At 44.1% G+C, this 23,725-nt stretch overlaps 1 protein-coding gene across 2 annotated transcripts in view; it reads left to right on the top strand.

Moving 5' to 3' along the window:
* The window catches only part of MTSS1 (MTSS I-BAR domain containing 1), a 194,876-nt gene that overhangs the window by 15,438 nt on the left and 155,713 nt on the right, over positions 1 to 23,725 (top strand). Inside the window, exons 1-2 of one of the 2 annotated variants that reach the window (XM_023728185.1) lie at positions 7,824 to 8,258; positions 20,194 to 20,255. Coding sequence is in view for 1 of the 2 variants with exons in the window: in XM_004372998.2 (XP_004373055.1) it covers positions 20,194 to 20,255 (62 nt within the window). In the remaining variant the exon portion in view is untranslated. Of the gene's footprint in view, positions 1 to 7,823; positions 8,259 to 20,193; positions 20,256 to 23,725 lie in introns of those variants that run through there. The other variant, XM_004372998.2, reaches the window with a different exon arrangement.

Here is a 23,725-nt window from a genome sequence, read left to right as displayed (position 1 = left end):
TGTGCAGTATCCCATTGTTGGGATCTCTATAACTGATTCATTGGGTTGATACCTATTTGAGGGTATGCTGGGTGCCAGGTTCTGGTTAAGTCCTGGGGATGCAGCAGTAAACAAAATGGACACAAATCCCTGCCCTCGTGGTACAAACATTCTACTTGGGTGGGAGGTGAGGCCCAGGCAAACTGAGTAACTTATTTCTCCAGTATATTAGAAGGGATAAGTGCAATGGGAAAAAATAAAACAGGGGTAATGTTACAAAAATAAACAATTTTTGATAATTACGAGGGAGGGAAGGTGTAGGGATGGGAAAGAAAAAAAAAGAAAATGAGAAAAAACGGGTAGTGTTGCTGGATTTAAATAGGGTGGTTAAGGAAGGCCTCATGAACCTTTGAGCAACAGCTTATGAACCATGTGTATATTGGGAGAAGAATGTTCCAGGTGAGGGAAGAGCAAGTGCAAAGGCCCTGAGGTAGGAGCCAGTTCCCTACTGATTGGTGTTTAGGCTGCTTCCAGTTTTTCACCAGTTGTCAGCAAACCAGTAAAGCAGTCAAGTGAGTTCTGACTCATGGCTACCCCATGTGTGTCAGAGTAGAACTGTGCTATCTAGGGTTTTCAGTGGCTGATTTTTCTGAAGTAGATTGCCAGGCCTTTCTTCCGAGATGTTTCTGGGTGGACTTGAACCACCAACCTATTGGTTAGCAGCCAAGCACGTTAACTGTTTGCACAATCCAAGGACTCCAGATTGTAAGCAACATTGCAATTAATATATCCTTGTAAATAAATATTGATATTCTTTGATGTTTTCCCCTGAAGGATTTCTCTTATGTCAAAAGATACGTACTTCTTAAGGCTTTGGAAATCCCTTGTCGAATGCCTTCTAGAAAGCCTATCAGTTGACATTCCCATGTGTGAGTGCCTGTTGCCAGAGATGACTTCTGAAGGAGTCAGACATGGACATCAAGACTGAGGTATTGCTGAGGCCATAGCTTCCAAGGGCTCAGAGGGACGTGGCATCTTATGTAGCGCAGTGGTTCTCAAATATTGCTGTATGTGTTTTTAGCAAGCGTGAGTGTCCCCTGGGAGTGCACTAAAATGCAGATTCTTAGGCCCCATTCCCAGAAACTTTGCTTGTATAGGTCTGGGCTGGGGCTCAGGAATCTGCAGTTTTAGCAAATGTCATAAAGGTTGCAGTGGGATTGCACCAAGAGCAGGTGAAAGAGAGGATGGCTATCAGGCCACGCCCAGCCCCCAAGAGCTTCCTCTGCAGCTCGTGAAGCAAGTAGGAATGAGCTCCCTGCTCTCTTGCCAGCCTCGTTCCAGATGTACTTGGTATATGTTCCAGGTGAACATAATGACTCCCATGCCTAGAACACAGCATGCTCTTTTACACTTCCTTTCCTTTGCTAATTCTGCTTCTTTTGCAGGGCATACTTTCCTCTTCCTTCTTCCATCTTTCCTCTTTGCCAGGAAAATTCCCATGTATCCTTTAAGACCCAGGTAAAGCATTACCTGCTTTGGGAAGCTCGTACCAACACCACCTCCGAGTACTTTGTAGGTAAATTTGACACATCAGCTTTCCTGCTAGACTGAGTTCCTCGACGCTTTGGCTGCTTACTTATCTTTGTGTGGCCTGGGCCTAGCTCAGCACCTGTTCTTAGTAGCTGCTTATTAAATGTCTGGGTCAGCGCTACTGACGTTGTACTCTGACTCATAAAGCAATGTTGTTGTTGTTGGGTGCCGTTGAGTTGATTTAAACTCATAGTGAGTTCATGTGACAGAGTAGAACTGCCCCATGGGATTTTCTAGGCTCTAATTTTTATGGAAGCAGATTGCCAGGTCTTTCTCCTGTGGAGCCTGTCAAGTCAATTTCGATTCCTAGTGAGTCCATGTGACAGAGTAGAACTGCCCAGTGGGGTTTTCTAGGCTGTAATCTTTACTGAAGCAGGTCACCAGGTCTTTCTTCTGCAGAGCCCCTGGTGGGTTTGAACCTCCAGCCTTTCAGTTAGCAGCTGAGCATTTAACTATTGTGCTACCAGGGCTCCTTCATTAAAGCAGTAGTCGCTGGCAGTTATTGAGTTCTGTGTGCTGTTCTAAGCCTTGGTGGTGCAGTGGTTAAGAGCTCAGCTGCTAACCAAAAGGTCGGCAGTTCGAATCCACCAGCCGCTCCTTGGAAACCCTATGGGGCAGTTCTGCTCTGTCCTGTAGGGTCGCTATGAGTCGGAATTGACTTGACAGCAATGAGTATATTTTTTCGTTGTTTTTTTTTTGGTATGTGCTATTCAGTCACACATCTAAGCACTCGTATTATTTCACTTGTTCTCATAACCACCCTCTGAGGTAGGGACTACCATTGGCATCAGTTATAGACTCTGAGGACAGGAAGGCACCAGGTGGTTAAGAAACTTGCCTAAGCTCACCCAGCGAGTAGATCTGAGTCAGGCAGTCTGACTCCAGAGCCGTGCGCTTAACCACCAGCCCACGCTGGTCCTTTCAGACTCTAGAAAGTGGTTGCCCGTTAGGATCCTCTATCAAGGCAAGGAAAATAATATGCAGTATAAAGACACTTAAAAAAAAAAAAAAAAAAAAAAGACACACAGTTACTGCCCTTTTGGTGACTTTTGTGGGCTCTGTCCCTTCACTGGCCACCAAGGCATCTTTCCCTAGCAGCCTCTGCTGGAAGTTGCAGGTCATGGAGGAAGTGCCATCCTTGCTCCCAAGAGGAAAGCTGTTTTAGTGGAAAGTGGCAGAGCATATGAGGTATGCACAGTATGGCAAGGCCAGTATCTGCTCGCGGTGTGGATTGGACAGGTTTGTTACTCTGTCCCTGCTTTCAGAGAGTTTGCATTTCAAAAGGGAGTAGGTGGTACACCCACCACTCGTCTGTCAGTTTGTCGTACTGTGGTGGCTTACGTGTCGCTCTGATGCTGGAAGCTATGCCACTGGTATTTCAAATACCAGCAGGGTCACCTATGGTGGATAGGTCAGTGGAGCTTCCGGACTAAGACAGACTAGGAGGAAGAACCTGGCAATCTACTTCTAAAAAAATTGGCCAGTGGAAAAACCTTATGAATAGCAGCGGAACATTGTCTGGTATAATGCTGGAAGCTGAGCCCCTCAGGTTGGAAGGCACTCAAAATATGACTGGGGAAGGGCTGCCTCCTCAAAGTAGAAACAACCCTAATGAGGTTGATGGAGTAAAGGTTTCGGAACCTTCGCTTGCTGATGTGGCATGACTCAGAATGCAAAGAAACAGCTGCAAACATCCATTAATAATTGGAACGTGGAATGTATGAAGTATGAATCTAGGAAAATTGGAAGTCGTCAAAAAATGAAATGGAATGCATAAAGATCAACATCCTACGCATTAGTGAGCTGAAATGGATTGGTATTGGCCATTTTGAATCAGACAGTTAAACAGTCTTCTATGCTGGAAATGGCAAATTGAAGAGCAATATGGTGTCACATTCATCGTCAAAAAGAACATTTCAAGATCTGTCCTGAAGTATGGAGCTCTGGTGGCACAGTGGTTAAGCACTTGGCAGCTAACCAGAAGGTCGGTGGTTCAAACCCACCAGCCTCTCTGTGGGAGAAAGATGTGGCAGTCCACTTCTGTAAAGATTACAGCCTTGGAAACCCTATGGAGCAGTTCTACTCTGTCCTGTAGGTTCGCTATCAGTCAGAATCAACTTGATGGTATCCTGAAGTACAATGCTGTCAGTGATAGGATAATATCCATACGCTTACAAGGAAGAGCAGTTAATACGACTATTATTCAAATTTACGCACCAACCACTAATGCCAAAGATGAAGAAATGAAGATTTTTACCAACTTCTGCAGTCTGAAATTGATGAAACGTGCAATCAAGATGCATTGATAATTACTGGTGATTGGAATGTGAAAGTTGGAAACAAGGAAGGAAGATCGGTAGTTGGAAATTATGGCCTTGGTAATAGAAATGACGCTGGAGATGGCATGATAGAATTTTGCGAGACCAATGACTTCTTCATTGCAAATACCTTTTTTCAGCAACATAAATGGTGACTGTACACGTGGACCTTGCCAGATGGCATACACAGGAATCAAATCGACTACGTCTGTGAAAGAGATGATGGAGAAGCTCAATACCATCAGTCAGAACAAGACCGGGGCCGACGGTGGAACAGACCATCAATTGCTCATATGCAAGTTCAAGTTAAAGCTGAAGAAAATTAGAACGAGTCCGCGAGAGCCAAAGTATGACTTTGAGTAAATTTTACCTGAATTTAGAGACCATCTCAGGAATAGATTTGATGCATTGAACACTAATGACCAAAGACCAGACGAGTTGTGGGATGACATCAAAGACGTCATACATGAAGAAAGCAAAAGGTCATTAAAAACATAGGAAAGAAAAAGGCCAAAATGGACGTCAGAAGAGACTCTGAAACTTGCTCTTGAGTGTAGAGTAGCTAAAGTGAGAGGAAGAAATGATCACGTAAAAGAGCTGAGCAGATTTTGAAGGGCAGCTTGAGAAGACAAAGTAAAGTATTATAATGAGATATGCAGAGACCTAGATTTAGAAAACATAAAGGGAAAGAACACACTTGGCATTTCTCAAGCTGAAAGAACTGAAGAAAAATTCAAGCCTGGAGGTGTAATATTGAAGGATTCTATAGGCAAAAATTTGAATGACGAAGGAAGCATCAAGAGAAGATGGAAGGAATACACAGTCACTGAACCAAAAAGAACTGATCGATGCTCAGCCATTTCAGGCGGTAGCATACGATCAAGAACTGTTGGTATTGAAGGAAGAAGTCCAAGCTGCACTGAAGGCATCGATGAAAAACAAGTCTCCAGGAATTGACAGAATACCAACTGAGATGTTTCCACAAATAGATGTAGCACTGGAGGTGCTCACTCATTTACACCCAGATGTTTGGAAGACAGTTACCTGGCCAACCGACTGGAAGAGATCAATGTTTGTGCCCATTCCAAAGAAAGGTGATCCAACAGAATGTGGAAATTATTGAACAATATTGTTAATATCACATGCAAGTAAAATTTTGCTGAAGGTAATTCAAAAATGGTTGTAGCAGTACATTGACAGGGAACTCCCGGATACTCAAGCTAAATTCAGAAGAAGACATGGAATAAGGGATATCATTACTAATGTCAGATGGATCTTGGCTGAAAGCCGAGAATACCAGAAAGGTGTTTACCTGTGTTTTATTGATTATGCAAAGGCATTTGACTGTGTGGATCATAACAAATTATAGATAATATTGGGAAGAATGGGAATTCCAGAACACTTAATTGGTGCTCATCTGAAACCTGTACATAGAACAAGAAGCAGTCGTTTGAACAGAACAAGGGGCTACTGCATGATTTAAAGTCAAGAAATGTGTGCGTCAGGGTTGTATCTTTTCACCATACTTATTCAATCCGAGAAGCTGGACTCTATGAGGAAGATTGGGGCATCAGGATTGGAGGAAAACTCCTTAACAGCCTGCAATATGCAGATGAGACTACCATGCTTGCTGAAAGTGAAGAGGACTTGAAGCACTTACTGATGAAGATCAAAGACCACAGCCTTCAGTACGGATTACACCCCAACATAAAGAAAACAAAACTCCTCACAAGTGGACCAATAAGCAACATCATGATAAATGGAGAAAAGATAGAAGTTGTCAAGGATTTCATTTTACTTGGATCCACAATCAATGCCCACAGAAGCAGCAGTCAGGAAATCAAAAGCTGCATCGCATTGGGCAAATCTGCAAAAGACCTCTTGAAAGTGTTAAAAAGCAAAGAAGTCACTTTGAGGACTAAGGTGTGCCTGATCCAAGCCATGGTATTTTCAGTCGCCTTATATGCAGGCGAAAGCTGGACAATGAGTAAGCAAGACTGAAGAAGAAATGATGGTTATGAGTGTTTGTGTGTCTTTTCAGGATGTTGGAGAGATTGGCCTAAAGAGGAACTAATCCCTAAAATGCAGAAGCAGTTTGGAGTTGGGCGGAGATGGGTAAGAAAGGGCACTTCCAGGGAGGAGAAGTGGTTGAGGAGAGGCGTACAAATATGAAGTAATGGTAACGATGCTTAACATTTGTATAGGCCATGCATTTCACCAAGTGCCCACTTAGGTTCATTATCTCCTGTGGACATTATATACAGGAATAAACAAATGGCACAGTAGCTTTGGACCCTGTTGTAATGGGGAAAAGGTTAGCAGGGATAGATACTTATTATTCTGGGATGGGGGGATTAAATGTACATAAACATTGCTTATGGTCACTTAGGTAAAGCACTGAATGCCAGCCCCCATGTTGGGTGGTGAAATACTGAGTACCCAGGTTTCCAGAGGAGCCCTGGTGGTGCAGCTGTTAAGCATTCGGCTGCTAACCAGAGGGTTGGTGGCTTGAACCCACCCACCCAGTGGCTCTGCGGTAGAAAGACCTGGCTATCTGCTCCCATAAAGATTAGCCAATAAATAAATAAAAATAACCAAACCCATTGCCTTCTAGTTGATTCTGACTCATAACGATTCTATAGGACAGAGTAGAATGGCCCCATAGGGCTTCCAAGGAGCAGCCGGTGGATTAGAACTGCCGACCTTTTGGTTAGCAGCTGAACTCTTAACCGCTGTGTCACCAGGGCTCCGCCATAAAGATTACAGCCTAGAAGATCATATGGGCCAGTTCAACTCAGTCACATGGGGGTCGCTATGAGGGCACCCAGTAACAACAGGTGTGCAGATGTGAAGTGTCAGCCAGAAATCACCATAACTGGTTTAGGCCAGCCCCAGGTGCTTCCTCCTGAATACCTTACTCAACTGATATTCTCCAAACCCACGTTCTCTTGAGACTTCATCGTAGTAAAGACAAGGATCCTTGCGCCTATTACAAGTGAAAGAAAGGACCTGTGTGCCAATGACAGACTTGTCTCCACTTTCAAAGGATCTGGCTTTGCTTAAATAACAACTTTCCAGAACCTTTCCTTTTACTTTTCCCAACTAAATTCCTCAAAGCTTCTGTAAAAAGATATTGCCCTTTCTCAAATTGAAGTCGTGGTATCTCTGCCTGAGTGCCAGGCTTCTTTGCTGCAGCAATTTGGTTTACTCACAAATAAAATCTTTGTTAAAATTTCATAATTTGACTCCACAATCTGCCATTAAACAGGAGACTCAGTAAGTCTTAGGTGAAACCATGGAACAATTTTGTTCTAAAAGGAATTGGGGAAACTTACAAGCAGTTAATGAATGAAACCAGCTTGAGGACAAACCCTCCCTGACCTTGGACGGTTAATTAACCTTTCTGAGCCTGGTTTTCCCTCGGTAAAAAAAGAAGGACTAATGCCTGTTCTACCAGCAGCCCTCCCTAGCTTGCTGGGAAAGCCTTCGTAATCTATTGAGGCCGATATAATGTGAGATGGTGTTATTAATGATGCCCATAAAATAAATTTGGACTTCTAAATGGGAGATTTCCACCCTTGAAAACTTGGTTTTATGTAAGGCATAATGTAGGGTGAATGACGAAGGTAGTGATTCCCCCCTTTTTATTGGTGGGAGGGACCATCTGAAATCATAAAGAAAATAAAAATAATAAAGCAATAAAAATACTAAGGGCAGTAAAAGTGGAAGGGCGAAATGAATTTGAAGAAAGAAAAAGGAGTTGGGAGAAGGGTCCTATTTTCACAGAAATGTAGAGCACGCACTTTTTGTGTGTGTGTGTGTGCAGAAGTTAAAAAAATAGAACCAGACACCAAGTTGCAGCTGCGGAACACCCCAAGGCCGCCCAGGGTGACTTTGCCATGTCATGACCGGTGCTGAGTAATAGAACTGTGTGTGATAAGAGGTTCTCTGTCTGCACTGCCAGTGCTCTAGCCACGGGTACCTATTGAGGACTTGAAACGTGGCCACTCCGACTGAGGAACTGAATTTTTGATTTTATTTCATTGTGATTAATTTAAATTTAAACAGCCACATGTGGCTAGTGATTGCCCTGATTTGGGCGGCTCAGAATAGACAGAGGAATGCTTGTGCGGGCCTTGGGGGCACAACGCTTAAGCACTCAACTGCTGACTGAAAGGTCGACAGTTAGAAACCCACCAAGCTGCTCTGCGGGAGAAAAGGCCTGGCAATCTGCCCCCGGTAAGATTAACAGTCTTGGAAACCCTATGGGGCAGTTCTGCCCAGTCCCATAGGGTCGCTATGAATCGGAATCGACTTGATGGCACACAGCAACAGTAACTGGTATAGAACTTGAACAAAACAATTTTGAAGGTACAGTTGACATACTTGTTTACTTCTTTTTTATTTTGGGTGGAGCCCTACCTGTATGTCAGAAAACAGTCAGGGCATTAACCTAGTAATACAGGAGGGAGAAAAAGCTTGACGTCCTTGGCTTAATTAGTGTGTTATAGTTACAAATGGAGCCACTTGTGAGGGGAGGATGGATGGAGGAGCATCCTTTGTGGTTAAATCTGCCTCTGCACAGGCATATTTATTGCTGTTGAGGATGGGCAAGTGGGCGAGGGTGGGCGTGCAAGGAAGCAACCATTGATTATCCCCAAGGCTGTCATCCACTTGATGGACAAGGATAATTAGTGGATTAGGCAAGCCCCACCAGAGAATAAAAGCCCAGGAATGGTCTTTATGATGGATGGGCTTACACAGTGTCTTTCATCTGAGGATTGTAGGAGCCCTTCATCTTGCAGGATGGGGTGGGGAAGGGTGGCTTTGGGGACAAAGCTGTGACAGGCATTCACGAGTCCTGCCCGTCATTCTGCACACCCACTTCTGGAAGATTCCTGCCTCACCCTTGGAGAAGCAATGAGTCCAGAGTTGCTGGGGATGAGGTCCAAAGGCTCCTCTGGAAGCTTCTTTGCTTTTCATTTCCCAGAAGGGGTGTAGGGATACTGTCAGCTGTTCCTCATGCTCACCCTACTGAGCTTCGCGTGGACATGGGGAGGGGGATGTAGTGACAGTGGTGGTGATGGCAGCAGCTATAGATGCTTCAGAGATGCCCTCAACTGCCTTGGGTAGAAGCAGATAAGTTCCAGAATACACAGAAAGGCTGAAGATGAGGTTAAATTACCTTCAGTCATAGCACTGAACGACAGCACCTGAGGACGTTTCTGGTGTGTTTCTTTGAGGCCTTTTTCTGCACAAAGCGTTTTTCTTGTTTTTTGTTTTCATGTGGTTGAGGGTCCTGACCGTTTCTAGGGTGACACTGGAGTTCCCCTGGGGCATTTACAGCTGTGATCAGGTGTTGTGTTTCTGGGGAGCCATCGTCCCCGGCTCTGCATGGTCTGAACGCCTCTTGTTTTTGTTGTCTGTTGCCTTTGAGTCAGCTCCAGCTCATAGCGACCTTCTGCAAAACAGAACAAAACATTGCCCCGCCCTGCGCTGTCTTCATGATCATTGGTATGTTTGAGTCTATTGTTGTGGCTATTGCATTAATCCATCTCATTGATGGTTTCCCTTGTTTTTGCTGACCTCCCCCCTAACTTTACCAAACATGATGTCCTTTTCTAGCTATTGGTCTTTACTGATGATTTGGGATGAAATCTCACTTTTAAGGTGTGCCTGACCCAACCCAGGGTCTTTTCAGTCTTGTTGTATGGACAGTGAAAAAGGAAGACCAAAGAAGAATTGACACATTTGAATTGTGGTGTTGATGAAAAATAATGCGTGTACCATGGACTGCCGGAGGAACACACAAATCTGAGCTCCTACGGGACCCTAATGTAGAGCAGGATCTGACCTGCTGTCTCAGCTGCTTTCTGCAGCCCGTGGCTCTGCTGGAACGGGAGGCTGGTCTGTCCTTCCAGCTGCTTTCACTTCCCCGAATCAGAGTAGCGCTTGGGTTGCAAAGTCAGATGAATCTGGGCTCAAATTTCAGCCTCGACCACTTTGGTAGATCCCTCTGGGCCTCTGTTTCCTCAGCCATAAAATAATAGCAGTACCTGCCTCATGGGGTTGTTGTGAGCATAAGCCAAGAATGGTCTAAAGCTGTGTCACTCAGTGTGGTCTGTGGACAAGCAGCATCGGCATCTCTACTCAGACTAGACTTGCAGCATCCCCCACCCTACCTCCAACCAGCTGAACCAGAACCTGCGTTTTTACAGGACCCGCAGGTGACAGATGTGTAAGTTAAAGTTTGAGAAGCGCTGATATATGTATCTGGCATGTGGCAACTGCTTAGAAACTAGTGATGCTTCGTGATGAAGATGACGACAGTGGTACTTGTCAAAGGAAAAGGTAGGGACTTGGCAAGGTATCTGTCCAACCTTATACCCGATGCTTGAGTTCTTGTCAACCCTAACCACTGGTGAGCCAGCCTCTGCCTGCACCCTTTTGGGCAAAAAGGCTTTTGTGCTGGAACCCGACTCTCTGTAGCCTACCCTGCCCGTCCCTTTTTTATTTTCAACGACACACTTCCTCCTCCTCATGAGCGTCATGCCCAGCTCTGTCTCCTCTCAAGTTGCGTCTTCTCCAGCCACAGCTCCCAGCTCCTCTGCCTTCTCTGTGTGGCATCTTAGCGTCGAATTCCCTCAGCTGTCCCTCGAGGTCCCGCTGCCCCAGAGGGCTGGGCTGGGAGAGGCAGTTGCTGCATTATTTATGGAGCACTATTCACCAGCCGTGCCCGATGAGTTACACACGGTTTATTCTTCTGCACCATGTGTGGGACACCATCCTGGGCCTCTGTTTAATACAAAACAAAGCAGAACCCCAAGCTAGCTTTGCTGTTGCCTGGCTTCTGCACCCTGCATTAGGCAAGTGGCCTGCCCTGGCCTTCTGGCTCTGGTGAAACTGAAGGTGAGGGAGAAGTGGAGAGAGACTTGGGGGTACTTCTTAAAGCACAAACTTGAGGGTAGGGGTGGGAAAGCCAGCTTGCATATTTGTTTAGATGGTCACCACATTCTTGAGGAGTAGAAGGAGATTTAGTGGGCTTTTCTCCTCAGAAAGTTAGAAAAGGACTTATTCTCCTCTTCACTCCTAAAGGGATCAGGCGGCTGCCAGGTATGTAACTCATTAACCAGGTTCTCCCATCACATAGTTGGTTTGGGATTTATGTCACCTGTCACTGGAATGAAGGCCACCCAGGTGATCCTCTGCTGTCCTAATTTGGTTAAAGTCTGGACCTTGCCTTTGAAGTGACCCATGGTAACTTTGTCCACCCTGCCCATTTCCTGCCTCTCCCCAGAGCTGGCTTGCATCGTCTCTGCTTCCCTGCCTTTGCACCTGCCATCCTTCTTACCAGAAATGCTTTTCCTTTTTCCTTCCACTTGTCTGTCCTTGAGCCTACCGTTTAGTGGGGGAGACCCTAGGCTCATAGATGGTGAATTACTTGATGTAATAAGCTGAGAGAGCTCTAATTCAGGACGGTAGGTGAGAAGAAAGTGCATCAGAGAACACTCTAGAAGAAGTGATGTTTCTGCTGGGTCTTGATGACTGCATAGGAGTTTTCCAGATTGTTGAATCCCATTGGAGGTTTGAAGAGAAGATGGTCACCAGAGATGGTGCGTGTGTTATGGGGAGCCCTGCGGGAGCCCCACTCGGCGGCTGCAGAGGCATGAGTTAGAGCATGTCTGTAGGGAAGCCTCATCTCTCTCGCTGTAGGAAGTGGGGACAGTCACACATCTTGATTAAGGGAGTCCTCTGTATATGCTTGTAGACAAAATGATTTTCTCTTCCCATTTCTTTAATAGGGGACTTTTCCCTTTCTGTCAGAACCTGCTGTGATTTGAGTTCTCTCTTCAACAAACTGCCCAGGGTCCCCATAACTCCCTACCCTCTTCTCCAGAGAAACTCAGATGATTGCTGTAGGAGGAGAGACTTTTTCCTTTTGCCTTCTAACTTTGGATTTGGCAGAACCAGTGTGCTCAACTGGAGTTTTGTTTTCTTTGATTTGAGTCTGTCTGGAAAGTCGTGAAACCTTTCTGTTTTCTCTGGTGGACTCCACAGTGGGATCTGTGTGGAAACTTCTTCATCGCTCTGGGAATGCATTCCTCAGGGTTTCCTCAGATGTGAACGGAGCAGTCAGAAATGCTGCTGTAGGTGGGTGGGTGTAGACGAGAAAATTAAGGACTATATTGGAGTTGCTTTCTAGAAGGATTCTAAATGCATAAAATGTCTTGTTTGCAGGTTTCTTTTGAAACTTGAGTATGATCGCCTTTACTAAATCTCTTAGTCTAGAAAAATCCAGGGTCTTTTTTCTCTGTTACCTTTGAATCTTTCTACTGTTAGCTTCTGCCTCTTCTCTCACTTCCTCAAAGCGTTTGAATTTTTGTAGTAAAACTGCTTTCAGGTGGGCCAAAACTTTTTTTTTTTCCTTGAAAAAACTGGAAAAAAAAAAAATCTGGAACAACCTAACATTGCCATGCCTTTAAATTTTAATAACATTTACACATCTTTTCATTTCTCAACCAGGAGGTTTTTGTCTTCTGTTCTTAGAAGTTGATTTTTTTTTTTTGAATCCATTAAATTATATATTGCCTAAAACAGGTGGGCTTGACACCCTTTGATAGACTGTCAGATATCGTTAGCTCAGGAGAGAGCTGCTCTTGGCAGCCTTCTTCTGCCTGAGCGGGTGTTCTTAGGCTGAGAGCCGTGTGCTGTGCCCCTTGACTAGACGGGGTCCCTGTTTTTGTTACTACTCTGATAGGAGACTGAAATGAGGCCCCAAGTGCGGGCAGATAGTAGTTTTAAAGTGGTTTGAGCAGTCGCTGTTTTTAGGCATATTCATCTTGGGTTTGAGTATTCCACACTACCATTTACTTCGGATCGGCAGACAAATTGTCTGGTAGTATACACACCTTAGTCTGTTTCTGCTTTAAATGCGGTCAATACCGAGAAACCAGTTGGCGTGGAATTGATTCTGACTCATGGTGACTCTGTGTGTCAGAGTAGAACTGTGTTCCGTAGGGTTTTCAGTGGCTGATTTTTTTTTTTTTGAAGTAGATCACCAGGCCTTTTCTTTTGAGGAGCCTCTGGGTGGATTTGAACAATCAACCTTTTTGTTAGTAGCTGAGCACTTAACCTTTTGTGCCACGCAGGGACTCTGGCCAGCTAATAAACCAAAAAAAACCAACCTCATTGCTGTTGAGTTGATTCTGACTCGTAGCGACCCTATAGGGCAGAGTAGACTGCCCCATGGGATTTCCAGGGCTGTAATCTTTGTGGACGCAAACTGCCACGTCTTTCTCCCATAGAGCAGCCGTTGGGTTTGAACCACTGACCTTTCAGTTAGCAGCTAAGCACTTAACCACTGCACCACCAGGGCTCTTGGTCAACTAATAGTGAGGTGCAAAATGCTTCCCATGTCAGCTGGTTCTGCACATTGTTATTGTGAGCTGCCATTGAGTTGGCCATCGACTTATGGTGACCCCATGCACAATGGAGCAGAAGGCTGTCTGGTCCTGTACCATCCCGTGATCGGTCTGGGATTGGACCGTTGTGATCCATAGGGTTTTCATTGGCTTATTTTCAGAAGTAGATCACCAGACCTTTTTTCCAATTCTGTCTTAGTCTGCTGAAACCTATTCGGCATCATAAAAACATGCAAACTATGACCCACACATGGGTGGTGGCTGCGCATGAGGTGCATTGACCTGGAGTTGAACCTGGGCCTTTGGCATGGAGAGTGAGAATTCTACCCCTGAACCACCACTAACAATAAGGGATTCCAGCTAGGGTGTGCGGTCCAGCTTAGAGTGTTTTTAAGATCTCTCCCAACATTCTGCGTGACATTACTCAGAGTCTGCAAATGTTTGGATCAGTCATGTTGTTGTTGTTAGGTGCTATCGAGTCGGTTCTGACTCATAGTGACCCTATGTACAACAAAACGAAACACTGCCAGGTCCTGTGCCATCCTCAGCAGTTGTTGCCATGTTTGAGCCCGTTACTGTAGCAACTGTGTCAGTCCATCTCGATGAGGGTCTTCCTCTTTTTCACTGACCCTCTACCAAGCATGATGTCCTTCTCCAGGGACTAATCCCTCCTGATAACATATCCAAAGTACGTGAGACAAAGTCTCGCCATCCTTGCTTCTAAGGAGTATTCTGGCTGTACTTCTTCCAAGACAGACTTGCTCATTCTTCTGGGAGCCCATGCTGTATTCAATGTTCTTCTCCAGCCCCGTAATTCAAAGGCATCAATTCTTCTGTCTTCCTTATTCGTTGTCCAGCTTTCACTTGCATATGAGGCAATTGAAAATATCGTGGCTTGTGTCAGGCACACCTTAGTCCTCAAAGTGACATCTTTGCTTTTTAACACTTTGGAGAAATCTTTTGCAGCAGATTTGCCCAATGTAATACATCGTTTGATTTCTTGACTGCTGCTTCCATGGGCTTTGATTGTGGATCCAAGTAAAATGAAATCCTTGACAACTTCTATCTTTTCTCCATTTATCATGATGTTGCTTATTGGTCCAGCTATGAGGAGTTTTGTTTTCTTTATGTTGAGGTGTAATCCATACTGAAGGCTGTGGTCTTTGATCTTCATCAGTAAGTGCTTCAAGCCCTCTTTGCTTTCAGCAAACAAGGTTGTGTCATCTGCATAGCGCAGGCTGTTAATGAATCTTCCTCCAATCCTGATGCTGTGTTATTCTTCATATGGTCTAGCTTCTCGAATTATTTGCTCAGCATACAGATTGAATTCGTATGCTGAAAGGATACAACCCTGACACACACCTTTCCTGACTTTAAACCACACAGTATCCCCTTGTTCTGTTCAAACAACTGCCTCTTGGTCTATGTACAGGTTCTGCATGAGCACGACTAAGTGTTCTGGAATTCCCATTCTTCACAATGTTATCCATGATTTGCTATGATCCACACACTTGAACGCCTTTGCATAGTCAATAAAACACAGGTAAACATCTTTCTGGTATTCTTTGCTTTCAGCCAAGATCCATTTGACATCAGCAGTGATATTCCTTATTCCACATCCTCTTCTGAATCTACCTTCAATTTCAGGCAGTTCCCTGTCCATGTACTACTGCAACCATTTTTGAATAATCTTCAGCAAAATTTTACTTGAGTGTGATATTAATGATATTGTTAGATAATTTCCATATTCTGTTGGATCACGTTTCTTTGGAATGGTCACCAATGTGGATCTCTTCCAGCCGATTGGCCAAGTAGCTGTCTTTCAGATTTCTTGGCATAGACGAGTGAGCACCTCTAGTGCTGCATTCATTTGTTGAAACGTCTCAATTGATATTCTGTCAATTCCTGGAGCCTTGTTTTTCCACCAGCGTCTTCAGTGCAGCTCGGACTTCTTCCTTCTGTACCATCGGTTCTTGATCATATGCTACCTCCTGACATGGTTGAATGTTGACCAGTTCTTTTTGGTACAGTGAATCTGTGTATTCCTTCCATCTTATTTTGATGCTTCCAGCGTTGTTCAATATTTTGCCCATGGAATCCTTCAGTATTGCAACTCGAGACTTGGATTTTTTTTCTTCAGTACTTCTAGCTTGTCAAATGCCAAACGTGTTCTTCCTTTTTGGTTTTCTGACTCCAGATCTTTGCACATTTCATTATAATACTTTACTTTGTCTTCTCAAGTCGCCCTTTGAAATCTTCTGTTCAGCTCTTTTACATCATCATTTCTTCTGTTCACTTTATCGAGTACTTACTGTGTGTAAGGCGATGCACTGAGCACTTTTTATGTATGTCCTCATTTATTTCTTGCACTAACCCTGTAAAGTGGTGACTTGTCCTCATGTAGAGCTTAAGCGACTTACTGAATGTCATCTAGCAAACATTAAAACTGAGATACAACCTAAGCAATTGGACTCCCAAATTTGTGCTCCTAACTCCTACCCTGTATTCTTTCAAAGTTGAGTAATTGGTATTGCTGATGATGGTGATGGAATTATTATTATTATTTTATAATTTATGTTTTTATTATGTTTTCTATTTAAATATTATATATAACACCTATCGTTATTGTTGTTGTTGGTTGCCATCAAGTCAGTTCTGACTCATAGTTACCCCATGTGTGCAGAGTAGAAGTAACTAACTGCTCCTTAGGGTTTTCAAGGCTGTGATCTTTCAGAAGCAGATTGCCAGGCCTGTCTCCTCAGGCGCCTCTGGTTGGATTTGAACTACCAACTTTTGGGCTAGTAGTGGAGTGCTTAACTGTTTGTGCCACCCAGAGATCTATCATTATTACATTTTTTATTATTATTAGGAGACAGATCCTGAGAGGTAAAGTGATTTCACTCAGTAAATCCTGGCAAGGCTGTGTCTAGAACTCAGGACTCAGTGTTCCCTTTCCAGGGCACTAGGCATTCTGGCATGTTCTTGCTGGATATCTCACTTTTCTCTTAATAAACATTATTGCTCATCTTGGTGGCCTTCTCCAGGGCTCCCTGGTTGGGGGTTGTTGGTGCCTGGGAGAGAAGGGCCCAGCCCTCAGGTCCTTCTCCCTGTGTGAGAGATGGTGGTACCTTGGAATAGAATTAGGTGGACAGTGTCTCTGAACATCCTCCATCTTTTCAAAGAGTTTCTTACAATAGCTTATGAATCAGAAAGTGAAAGAATGGGTAGACGAGGCTGTAATTGTTTGGTTGAAGTCTCATTATAATTTGTTTGGTTGAAATCTTGTGCTCTTAAGGGTGCTAACTGCTGTCCATCTGGACAGAGCTCTCTAGTGACCAGTCAGGGACCCTGATCTTGGCCCTTATCGCTTTAATTACTTGATGTAAATGTAGAAGGGCTGTTCATATCTGGACTTGACAAGAAAACGGTAAATATATGGGGTGTTAGAATTGGAATCCCTACAATGTCTTTATGGGCTAGAATGGTAGCCTGAGATATTGCAAAACCAAAACCAAACCAGTTGCTGCTATTGAGTCGATTCTGACTCATGGTGACCCCATGTGTGTCAGAGTAAAACCGTGCTCCATAGGGTTTTCAAGGACTGGTTTTTTGGAAATAGATCTCTAAGCCTTTCTTCCATGGCGCTGCTGAATGGGTTCGAACCGCCAGCTTTTGGTTTAGGAATCAAGCGCTTAACTGTTTGTGCTACCCAGGGATTGTGAGATCTTGCACGATCTCATTTCATATAAGTTAATACATTAATTCTGCTCTTGGATTGAAGGAAACCCCCAGGGTACAAAGACGGGATGGTGGCCACAGGGCTTAGCAGTATGGTGACAAGACTCATGCACAGGTATTGATTGACACTATCTCAGGTGCGGCTGCCTAAGGACCTCTGCCAGGAGCCGGTTAGACAGGATCCCTGCCCTGGTACAGTTTAGCGTCCGTTGGAGCAAATTGTCACTTAACAGGAGTAAATCCGGAGACCTGTGCTTGAGCCGAGCATGTCTCGATCACACGAATACAGAACTGATGGATGTGGTCTAGCTGCACGTGTGAAACAGACGGCAAGGCTTGGGTAGATTGTAAAGTCATGGGGCCATTCTTGCCAGAACCTCTAATTTGATCTTAAGTTTTTTTTATGTAATGTCTTTATTGTTTTCATAAAAATGATACGTGATCCTTATTTTAAAAAAATTCTAGCCATAGAGGAAAGTACAAAGAAGAAAGCAGCAATCGGTCCAAATTTTAGCTTCCAGAAAGAACGCATTTTAATATTTGGTAGACAAACAGTTTTCCAGATAGCTCTGTGCACATTTTCAGATAGAATTGATAGCTAGAGAAATACGTAAATAGGCAGTTTTATAGCAATGTGTTCCTACTATGCATGTTATTTTTAAAATACGTCATTTTACTTCAGCAGAAGAAAATGAAACTGTGGTAATACTGAAGAAACTGAAGTAATTCTGAACTTCAGTTAACTGTTTCTTCACCAAAAGAAATTAGTTTCTCAGCCATCCCTCTAAGGCAAGAATTCTTAACTGGGGGCAATTTTTACCCCCTAGCCCTGGTAGGGAAACCCTGGTGGCATACTGGTTAAGAGCTACAGCTGCTCATCAAAAGGTTGGCAGTTCGAATCCGCCAGGCGCTCCTTGGAAACCCTATGGGGCAGTTCTGCAGAATTGACTTGACGGCAACGGGTTTGGTTTTTTTGGTAGCCCTGGTAGGGCAACAGTTAAGCACTTGGCTGCTAACTGAAAGGCTGGCAGTTCGAATCTACCCAGAGGCTCTGTGGGAGAAAGACCTGGCGATCTACTCCTGTAAAGATTACAACCAAGAAAACCCTGTGGGGCAGTTCTGCTCTGTCACATTGGTTGCTATGAGTTGGAATTGACTTGACAGCACCTCACAACGGGACATTCCGCGATATTTGGAGACCTTTTTGATTATCACAACTGGGGGAGGAAGGCGGTATTACTGGCATGTAGTGAGTAATGTTTTATTGTAAGTGTGTGTATTTTTTTTAATTATTGTACTTTAGATGAAGGTTTACAGAACAAACTAGCTTTTCATTGAACAGTTAGTACACATATTGTTTTGTGACGTTGGTTACCAGCCCCATGACATGTTAACAGTCTCCCTTCTCGACCTTGGGTTCACTATTACCAGCTTTCCTGTTCCCTCCTTCCTTCTAGTCCTTGTCCCTGGGCTGGTGTGCCCCTTTAGTCTCGTTTTGTTTTATGGGCCTGCCTAATCCTTGGCTAAAGGGTGAACCTCAGGAGTGACCTAAAAGTGTGTCTGGGAGCCATACTCTCACGGTTTTTCCAGTCTCTGTCAGACCAGTAAGTCTGGTGTTTTTTTGTGAGTTGGAATTTTGTTCTACATTCTTCTCCAGCGCTGTCTGGGACCCTGTATTGTGATTCCTGTCAGAGCAGTCAGTGATGGTAGCTGGGCACCATCTAGTTGTGCTGGACTCAGTCTGGTGGAGGCTGTGGTAGTTGTGGTCCAGTTAGTCCTTTGGACTAATCTTCCCCTTGTGTCTTTGGTGTTCTCCATTCTCCTTTGCTCCCGAAGGGGTGAGACCAGTGGAGTATCTTCGACGGCCACTCACAAGCTTTTAAGTCCCCAGATGCTACTCACTAAAGTAGAATGTAGAACATTTTCTTTGTAAATTACATTATGCCAGTTGAGCTAGATGTTCCCCTGGACCATGGTCCCCACGGCCCTCAGTACAGTAATTCAGTCCCTCAGGAAGTTTGGACATGTCTATGCAGCTTCCATGACCTTGCCTTGTACGAGTTGTGCTGGCTTCCCAGGTATTGTGTACTGTCTTACGCTTCACCGAAGTTATCACTTATCTATTGTATATTTAGTGTTTAGAAGTGAGTGTGTTTTATTGACTCTGCAAAGGCATTCAACTGTGGATCATAACAAATTATGGATAACACTGGGAAGAATGGGAATTCCAGAACACTTAATTGTGCTCATGCCTAACCTGTACATAGACCAAGAGGTAGTCGTTCGAACAGAACAAGAGGATACTACATAGTTTAAAACCAGGAAAGGTGTGCTTCAGGGTTGTATCCTTTCACCATACTTATTCAATCTATATGCTGAGCAAATAGAATTCTACCACTGGACCACCGATGCCCTAGTTATCCTTAGTTTTTTTAAAAGACTTCCACATGGAAGCAGAATTGGTTGTACTCTGAGGGCCCTGAGAAGGTTAGAACTGGAATCACGTGGACATTAAGGACAAGGTGGCTGGTGTGGGCTGCCATGGGAGGGTGATGGGCTCTCTGTTAGCTGAACAGCACAGGCTGGCTGGGGAACCACCTGTTGCCATATTGTGTGTAGATGTTGGCTGAAGGCATCAGCTGAGTGGCTATATTTAGATAACTTCCCAACCTTGAGATTCTGATATTCTAATAATGCTTCCTGATAGCCATCTGTCCTGGGGAGGAGCCCCAGTCACTCTGGTTCCCTCCTCCCTGCTGTTTGGGACAAGGGCTAGAACAGCCAGGGCCATGTTGCATAAGCAGCAGGATCGAGGTAGAGCCTTAAATGTTTGGCACTCCATACATTTGGAGCCCCCATCTATTGAGTGAAAAGGTGATACAGCAATGTGTTATGTGTTAGATTTGGCTGAACTAGTTCCAGTTGATGTCTGTAGTATTTGCAGGATTACATGGATGGAGCACATTCTAAACACAGTTCCTCAGCCAATAAATTTATGTATAATCTGGGCAGCGTATAATAGACACTGCAAAGGAAGATAGTCGTACACAGATTGTTGCCTGCATAATTGGAATTGGGTATTCTGTAAATGCCTGAATCAGATGTCTATCACAGTGTGGTTTATTGATGGCTTTGTTTTGTTGCAGGGGAGCTATCCAGTTTGGGAAGATTTCATAAACAAAGCAGGAAAGCTGCAATCCCAGCTCCGGTAAGAAGAAGCTTGTTGTCCACAGAAAAAAAGACAGCATCCTTAAACAGAGGACGAAGTGGGACAGTCCCAAGATGCAAGATTGGGCTAGTCTTGGAAATGTTACAGACATAGAAGGGTGTAGTGGGTTCTGATTTGGGCGTTACCACTTATTAACGATGTATCTTGGCCCCTAGTTACCATATGTAAAATTGGACTCATGTCCTCTCTGCCTCCCTCCACAGGAATTTTGAGAGTCAAATGAGGTAACGATGGGCAACATTTAAGTAGCACTCACTGTGTGCCAGAAACCCTGGTGGTGTAGTGGTTAAGTGCTACAGCTGCTAACCAAAAGGTTGGCAGTTCGAATCCATCAGCCGCTCCTTGGAAACTCTCTGGGGCAGTTCTGCTCTGTCCTATAGGGTTGCTTTGAGTTGGAATTGACTTGATGACAATGGGTTTGGTTCACTATGTGCCAGATTTATGTAAATTTATTTAAATCTCACAACCCCATGAGGGAGGTACAGTTAATATCCCATTTTATTGATGAAGAAACTGATGTACAGATAAGCTAAATAACTTACCCAAAGTTTCACAGCTTATAAATGGCAGAGCGGGGATTTGAACTCAGGCAATCTGGCTCCACGTTCCATGCTCTTACCCTTTCTGCTTACTGCCTGTCAGTATAAAGAGTTTAAAATCTAGTGATAAATATTGTATAATTTCACTTATATGAAATGCCTAGAAAAGGCAAATCTATATAGACAGATGTAGGTGAGTGGTTGCCTGGATATAGGAATAGAAAGTGGGACAGACTACAAATGGGCACGAGGCATCTTTTTGGGGATGATAAAAATGTTCTAAAATTGTATTGTGGTCATGATTGTACAACCCTGTATATTTACAAAAAAATCTTTGAATTGTACACTTCAAATGCGTGAATTTTATGGTATGCAAATTAATACCTCAGTAAAGCTGTTAAAGAAAACAAAACCTAGTGCTGGTCTTCTCCACAGGGCTATTATCATTGTCAAGTCTTGTTCGTGTGTCGTTTAGTGTGAGATACAAAATGTTTCCGCGTGTTTCTGTGAAGGCCATACATAGCCTTTTAAATCAGTGGGGAGAAGGAATGTCTTTGCAAGTGGTAGGTGCTCCATGAGGGATGGACCATTTAAAAAAGTACTTATTTTCCTGATCTCAGTTCATAGTATTTGGAGGATGACATTATTTGGTTTGGATGCATGATGGAGGATAGTTTTCCAAAGAGCAGAGCAGGTAGGTGTTTTCTAAGATAAAAAGCCATGTGGATGGCAGAGAGACGAGGGAGAGATGACCTGACCCTCTTGGGGCTTTGCCTGTGGACATCTGGGGTTACCCCTGCAGTGCTTTAGCCATTAGAGTGGAGGTTCCATTGCTCCCTTATAGATTGGGAGAAAATAACTCAGGGGAGTTGATCTTATCCTTTCCATTCCTCTAGCTTCGTGGGGCCTGTTATGGGTTGAATTGTGTCTCCCAAAAAGATATGTTAATGTCCCAAACCCTGTCCTGTGAATGTGACCTTATTTGGAAATAGGGTTTTTGCAGCTGTAATCAAGCTAAGATGCAGTCACTAGGGTGGCCCCAGTTCAATACAAGTAGCGTCCTTATAGGAAATACGGGCAGAGACACAGAGACCTACAGGGAGAAGACCATGTGATGACGGAGGCAGAGATGGGAGTGATGTATCTCCAAGCCAAATAATGCCAAGGATTGCTGGCAATACAAGAAGCTAGGAGAAAGGCATGGAACAGATTCTCCTCTAGAGCCTTCAGAGGGAAGCATGGCTCTGCCAATCCCTTGATTTCAGACTTCTAGTTTGGTGGTACAGTGGTTAAGAGCTACAGCTGCTAACAAAAAGATCCACAGTTCAGATCCACCAGCCTCTCCTCGGAAACCCTATGGGGCAGTTCAACTCTGTCCTGTAGGGTCGCTATGAGTTGGAATAGACTCGACGGCAGTGGGTTGTTGTTAGTCTGCAAAACTGTGAGAAAATGAATTTCATTGTGTAAAGCCACCCAGTCTGTGGTAATTTATTACAGCAGTCCTAGGAGACTAATACAGTGCCTGAAGCCACTCATGAACTTGAACTTACTCTGGGATTTCTAGAGCAGTGAGTAGGCCTCCAGATGGACAGTGGTTTCTAGAATGCAGTTGCCTTCTCCAGCTGTCAATTCTTTTACCATTTCCATGTTTAAGAACTTACAGTTACTCTGTGCTGGAGCAGATCCAGCTTCTTCTGCTCAGAATTCAAGGCCCTTTATCTGAGGCCTTCAACAACAACAAAATAAACAACTCATGGCAACTCCACATGTGTCAAGAGTACACCTATGCTTCATAGGGTTTTCACTGGCTGAGTTTTCGGAAGTAGATTGCCAGGACTTTCTCCCCAGGCACCTCTGGGTGGACTTGAACCTTCACCCTTTCGGTTCATAGCCAAGCGTGTTAACCGTTTGCACTACCCAGGGTCTCCGAGGCCTTTACCAGCCTCCCCTTATTTAGCCAGATGAAAGGAGCCTTTGCGGCGTAATGGTTAAGTACTTGGCTGCTAACCGAAAGGTTGGTGGTTTGAACCCACTCGTTGGCTACGTGGGAAAAAGACCTGGTAATCTGTTCCCATAGAGGTTACAGTCTAGAAGACCCTATGGAGCACTTCTCTTCTGCCATATGGGGTCACTATGAGTTGAAATAAACCCTATGGCGCCTATAACAACAACTTCTTCCCCCACTCCATCTCTGCCACCATTATCATTTATTTCAGGTAGATCATCTGCGTATTGTAGGAGGTCTTCTCCTGTAGTAGAGCTGTAAAGCACTTAAATACATTTCCTCCCACTTTGTCTTATTTGGCCTCATTTAATTGTCATGATAGCCTTTCAGGGTTGACCAAGAATACAGTTCTTTTCTTTCCTTTGACAAATGAGGATGCTAAAGCTCAAAAAAATGGACTGCCTGGCTGTCTTAATAAACATACAAAGTAAAACTTGAAGTAATCTTAGCTTATTCCCACTGGTACAGGTATATTTTGTATTTTTAACAACATTTAGGCCTCTTGAGGGCCGGGACTGTTTCTTTATTATTTTGTCAAATGACTAGTACTTGCCTGACAGCATTGTAGGGGCCTTGTGCACATGGTTGAATTTTGTGTGTTAGAAAAAGGATAAAGATTTCACTGTAGAATTCTATTACCAGTGGCTGCTTGATTGCTCTCCCCCTCAGAGAGGGTCGGTCAGGATATGTTGCGACTACATCAGACAGTGAAATATGGCTGTAATTGGAGGTAATTAAAAGCTCTTACCCATACCCATTGTTGAGTCGATTCCGACTCATGGCAACTCTGTGTGTTAACAGAGTAGAACTGCTCCTTAGGGTTTTCTTGGCTCTGATCTTTACAGAAGCAGATTGCTAGGCCTTTCTTCCTCATTGCTACTGGGTGGGTTCCAACCTCCAACCTT

Source organism: Trichechus manatus, unplaced genomic scaffold (assembly GCF_000243295.1).
Source record: "Trichechus manatus latirostris isolate Lorelei unplaced genomic scaffold, TriManLat1.0 scaffold00022, whole genome shotgun sequence".
Taxonomy (NCBI): Eukaryota; Metazoa; Chordata; class Mammalia; order Sirenia; family Trichechidae; genus Trichechus; species Trichechus manatus.
This window is presented reverse-complemented; position numbering and strand designations above follow the sequence as displayed.